The sequence below is a fragment of the Ambystoma mexicanum genome, chromosome 1q (genome assembly GCF_040938575.1).
Source record: "Ambystoma mexicanum isolate Mex_15411 chromosome 1q, UKY_AmexF1_1, whole genome shotgun sequence".
In the NCBI taxonomy this organism is placed as follows: domain Eukaryota; kingdom Metazoa; phylum Chordata; class Amphibia; order Caudata; family Ambystomatidae; genus Ambystoma; species Ambystoma mexicanum.
The window spans coordinates 105348655-105354654 of record NC_090922.1 but is presented as its reverse complement, the minus strand read 5'-3'; the positions used below and the strand labels follow the sequence as shown (position 1 = coordinate 105354654).

The window sequence follows — 6000 nt, the reverse complement described above, 5'->3', positions numbered from 1 at the left end:
GTCACAAATGGCCATGGAGAAAATCACGCACTACTTGCAGGGATTGAAAGAATCCTTCATGAAGGAATGGGGGGTCTGGAATATTTGCAATCGGACTATATGGAACAATGGTGTCCGCATAACATCAGAATCACAGTTATATTCGCCTCATAGTCAGCCCGGAGAACGTTTGGAACAATGAGCTGCTCTTCCGGAGTGGGGTGGAAAGGGGAGGGGGGTGTTCAAGGGGGGTTATTTGGTTAAATTGCTTTTTGTCTCTACCATGAAAATAACAAAAATATGTTTTTAAAAAAAATACAAATGTCTGCCTTGCAATCCACCACACTGTCACATACATTAAATGCCCAGGAGCTCAATGCAAAGGTACAATAGCTTTATTAAAGCACTTCTTTTATTCTTTAGGTATACAAGTTCTGCATTTTAATGTCTTTTATAGAAACGAAGAAGGCAGAATATTACCTATGCCTTTGGTAGGCATCAACAGATTGGCATAATCCCATGACGTCAGTAAAACAAGCAAGGTGTCAATGCATGTTACCACTATGTTGACATCTTGCTGCAGTGGCAGGATCACATTATATTAAACCTTGTGTTTCTTGTTCCATTACATTAAAAGCAACAGTAAGACCTCTAACATACATCCTTATCACAGCGTATACACAGCAACGTCCATACCGTAAAATACATGCCGAGGTTATTGCCAAAGTCTGCATGCCAAGAATATTTATGAGAAGGGCATACATTCCCTGAATCTCGAATCTACAGCTTGATTAGAATCTCCTTCTGCTCATTCTTAACCTCTTATACCCAATACCCCCTCTTCTGGTGCCAAATGTCTACTCCTGCCCTTCTCAACGAATTGCATCACTAAATTAGGATGTAGTTAGCCATCCATGCAGTTTGTGACCAAACAGGATCATTTTGGGGAACAGTAGCGGACATCGTTTTTCGGCATCTGTAGTAACCAGTGCGTGTGTATGTGGGTTATCTATTCATTATCCAGAAGGGATTATTAAAAATCAGGCCTTCCTCTATTTGGTCATGTGGCATTAATTTACAAAACCATTTGATTAATAAACGACCTTACAAGAGAGCAAAGATAATCCCATGGTGAAATGGGATGTTATTGTCACTTTTGATTCCAAAATACAGACGTCTGAAAGGGGGGTATTTTGCCAACAAAGGAGAACTATTCTATGAGTAAAATAACCAGAGTTAGTGATGCACACAGATTTGAATCATGTTCCTATGTATTAGGTATGACTAAATGTGCAGCACAATTTATGTCAACAGCAGTATAATTTTGACAACTCAATTGGTTGAATATTTGGCTTGTGCAAAACTACAGAGAAGATGAAAATGTGGAATGCATTGACTGTTACGGACCACCTGGCCTATTTAACCTGCCCTTACCGGCTAAATGCGTTCATCGTACTTGGCCCTCAGTTTTGCTGTGGGTTGAATCAAATATTGAAGGCATAAATAATTATTCTCTGGACAAGTGACCCACCACTAACTAAAACACCACAAAGAAAAAAACAATTCAGAGGGCTTGTCCTCTACATCAGTGATTGTGCAGACATTACACCCCATGCCTACTTGGCCATATTTAGGACAGTTGCAGGACAACGCAAAGTCATGTTCCACTTAAAAAAAATATCTGCTATTGAATCTATTAGCAGATGTTGGACATCATTTGCCTTACTCCGAGGCGTAGCCAGTATTGACTAACAAGTGGGGCCAGAAGCTAATGTTGTTGGGCCCACTGCAGTGACATTAACATCTGTACATGCTCACACAGCGCTGCTGAGGGTAAATTTACAGACCCTCCCGCTCACGCCCCAGTCTGTCTACGCCTCTGCTTTCTCCCCCGCTTAAACAGTTGACATACGGGGACAGCGATAGCTCTCCTGTCCAACGCCTCCAGAACAGATTGATTTATTGGAATTTGGCCCTGTAACAAGAGATGGCATTTGTCCCTTTTAAACTATTTTAGCACTCAAGCCGCAGGGCTACTTGCTGGTCCAGGGGTTCCTAATTTTTGGAAGAAGCAAAAACTACAAAACGAGTATTTTGTCAGGCATCATAGTATACTGAGGCTTATGTACAATGTGTCCTGTTTTACCAGTAGTCTTGTGTTTTTGTGGCGACTGCGGTTTTGATTGTATCCATTTTCCCAGTGCCCCACCCCATTTTTACATCTCTAACTGCAATCCTTGCTCTCTTAGGAGATACACTGCAGGGTTTTGGCACCCGCCCCTTCAGAATGGAATCCTGTGGTCGTAAAGCATTAAACTGGAAAAAGTCATCACACAAAGGGGTTGTCAAATTGATCCACTAGGGAGTAATGGTCAGCTCAGGTTTGGAATCATTTCATAGTAAACATGAGTGTCCTCACTGTTACTGAAAGGCCATTCATACAGAAAAAATTAAAGCTAATACTGAAACAAATCCATGAGAAGAAAGAATACCAATCAATGGAAGCACTGTATCCAACTTGGAACTCCGCAAACTAGCAATGCGATGACCATTCCATTTCATTATATTGTTTACAACCTATTCCCAAACCACATGTCAAAAAATGTATACTTTTTTAAATTTTCCATAAAAATACTATAGTGTCTAATTGAACATATTGCATTGTGAAGAATTGCTTTTTTCTGCTATAAAATATGAAAAGCGTTATTGAACAAAAAAAACCAAGAACTGAGTTATCATAAATACCAGTATAAATGATGCCAGGCAAACCCCTTCATGAGTAAGTGGTATGACTATTCTGCCCAGTTAATTTATGCTGATCAGGCCAAATGAACTGCCAAGAACATTTGCTGTCCTATAGTTTTTAAAGAAAGTATGGAACCAAAGCATTCCGACCAAAACCACACACATTTTTCATGGTAGGTCACAAGCGTGCCCTTAAATTCTGAGATTAATCTTTTGCAAAGAGCCACCTCTTGGACTGTTTGAATTTCACTATACGTTCAATTTGAGGATGACATATTAAAAGGATTCTGAAAGCTTTTACAAGATGCAAAGTTTACATTTTAGATTTGGGTGGAGCAGAACATATGCCTTAGTTGTAATGCTAGCAATGTGCAACCACATAATGGTTGCATAGAAAAGAGTGATGGTCTAAACTCTCCAGTGGTTTCTCTGTGGCACAATTTTGAACAATTCCACTAACAACATCACAAGTAATCTTGGGTACCACCCTTTGCTAAGCGCAATTCTCACCACTTAGGATTTACTGTGCCTTAGAAAGGAAGACCACTGAGGTCACAAAATACTGGATTTGTACATCACTCTACAACCAATAATAACCATACTATTTTTGCCAGTCTTATGGCTCTGCTACCAGCTTCAATTTTCTGGGAAAAGTGGACCCAGATTTTTAATGAAACATTTTGTCATAATGCAGATTTCTAAAAGGTGCCCCAGATCGGTTTTATTCTCCATCTACGGGGTTATTGTTTAGACCATTTGTCATTATGACAAGACTAGAGTTGCATAGTCTCAAATAGATATTTCTTCTACCAGTTTGTAGAAAAAATCATTGATTCAGAAAACATAACCAAAACTCTTGGAAATAATACTAATAACTTTCTATTTAGATATTCTAAGAGGCAATTGTTAGCCAGTGGAGAATATGTCGACTATGTTGTTTTTCTATTCGAGTTTCATAATCCCTAGAAGCCTTCTGTGAAAGAAAAAGGATTACACCATGCAAAAGAAGATTCCATTGGAACGCTCAGCTAAAGAGATGTAAAGCAAGTCCATAAAAATGCTTTCCAAATCATTGCAATGATTTTTAGCAGCTACATTTTAGTGCTGCTCATTACCATCCCAGACCTCACTTAGCCACGTAATGATCGACTGAACTATAGTCAGGCAGCTGCTGCAGAATGGATACAGCCTAGAGTTCCCTACTCAAAAGATTTGGTAGGTAGGACTAATCAACGCACTAATGAACCAGCAGCTTTGTGACATGGAGTAGGGCAGGATTTGTTGTTTATGGGGACTAATCCCACCACATAGTAGATCTTCTACCATTTTACCCTTTCCACCTTACACATACTAAACCTCACCTAAATGTTGCTGGACGTGAATACAACTCATGGGGCGCCTGTCCTCATGTATCAGATTGCTTTTCTCTCGGTATCAAAGCCTAGTTATGTTATATACTATCGTTCTTTGCTAGAAACATTTTAGGGATTTATATGCCATTCGAGGTTTCAGTCCTTGGCAGTGTAGTGTTGTAATGTATAAGCGTGTATACTGTACCAGTTACCATCATATTGCTCTCTCAGGGTGGGAACTTGGGAAGCATATTGTGCACAGGTTTGTACCCTAAGTCCATAAAGGAAGAAGTGGGAAGTCAAGCAGATTTATAGCCAGAGTGAAAAGGACAGCACACGGCAAAGAGGGTTAGGAGACGCAGGGAAAGGTTTTAAGTACTATAAACGCTCAGAGCTGAAATAAAAGAGGTTATATCCCTGCAATAGTGGTCAGTGTCTGTATGGCAGCAAGCACGGAACTTGCCACACCCTTCCAAATAATTTAAACAAGTAGGTTACCCTATTAAAATGTAGCTTTCTTTGATGTTTTCATATGCCGATGCAACGTGAAGACAAATTGGTACTCGCCCCACCCCACCCCAAAGAACATTTACCCGGGAGGTATGGTGCCTAGGTTAGACCTTGCATAAAGCAAACACGGTGGAGGGGTATGGCAGCAGTTTCACATCTATTAGACCATAACATCAGCAGACCTATCAGGGAGACACTGACTCTAATTATCACCACCACGTTTACCACCAAATACACTCAGAAACTTCCACTGAAATGCAGAATTTGGCTTGTAAGTTCATGTTCCTAATGCAAAACCTCGTATTGAAATTTGAATTTTGTGCCTTATTTCTGTCTATAAGGTTACAGAAGAAAATAATGCTTTCCTATGATCATCTGCGTTCTTCTCTGCCCCCGCCCTTTGCCATCGTATTTATATTCCAAAGCAAAAGCTCCGAATATTGTCCCACTGTCGACTTGAATGGGCCTTTATCACAGACCAGTATCGCTGAGAGCCTCTACAATCACAGATACATTTAATCTGTTTTAGGAGCGAGTGGGAGGATCGCTATAAGAGTAACAAAGATGTAAAGATGGGCAAGACTAATCAATGTCATCTGCTAAATTGAACTACTTTTCTTTTGAACTTAAAAGGCCACACCTCAAAACTCTCCATTGAATTTGTTGTATGGTAGGGAGTCAAACATGTAACATGGGGAGTAGACAACTTTTCAGACAACCCTCTTTGCCAGAAGAAGGATTAACATAGAAAAAATGAAGGCCTTCAAGCCTAGCAGGAGGATGCTCAAAATCAAGGGACTTGGCAGCACTGCTGCAAAAGGACTGCCATGCCGAGTTCGGAGCTGGCAGAAAATGAGTGCAAGATGCAATCTTTTTATATTTTTTGGGGAAAAGAAACAATATTTCGGATTGACAACTATGAACTTCACAACTTTCCTTGCACCTTTAAATAAATATCACAATTTAAAAACTTATTTGTTGTACCATTTGGTCCGCTTCAGCAATTCAAGGAGTAGGTCTTCCTTAAAGCCTCAGAATAATAAATATAAACCTATCTTAAAGCATTAATTAAAAACTATTGACATATTCAAACTCTTCTTCCACACGCCACTAAGTCGTCTACTTGCTCCGGTTCAGGAAAAGTCACTTTCTCGGTCCTTAGGGCAAGTCATCAATGTTCCATCTTAGTAAAAACAGGTTGAATAAATAAAAAGGTGGCTGGTGACCTAATTGCAAGAAAGCAGAGGAACGATTGAGTCACACAACCCTTTGAGCATCAAGCTGGGCTGTTAGTAGACGCATGGGCCTGGTTTGGTTCCCAACCACTTCTCAAGTCGTTTTTCAGTTCTCAGAGAGCGACAAGGCAAGAGCAGCCTGGAGTGCAGCTTCCTCATCAATACTGTAGTCCTGCCAA

At 40.2% G+C, this 6000-nt stretch overlaps 1 protein-coding gene across 3 annotated transcripts in view; it reads right to left on the bottom strand.

The window, feature by feature from the left end:
* Positions 1-358: 358 nt before the first annotated feature.
* Positions 359-6000, bottom strand: part of RNF166 (ring finger protein 166) — a 784597-nt gene continuing 778955 nt past the window's right edge. For all 3 annotated transcript variants that reach the window (XR_011283423.1, XR_011283424.1, XM_069635933.1), the window contains one exon: positions 359-5993. Coding sequence is in view for 1 of the 3 variants with exons in the window: in XM_069635933.1 (XP_069492034.1) it covers positions 5928-5993 (66 nt within the window). In the remaining 2 variants the exon portion in view is untranslated. The remainder of the gene's footprint in view (positions 5994-6000) is intronic.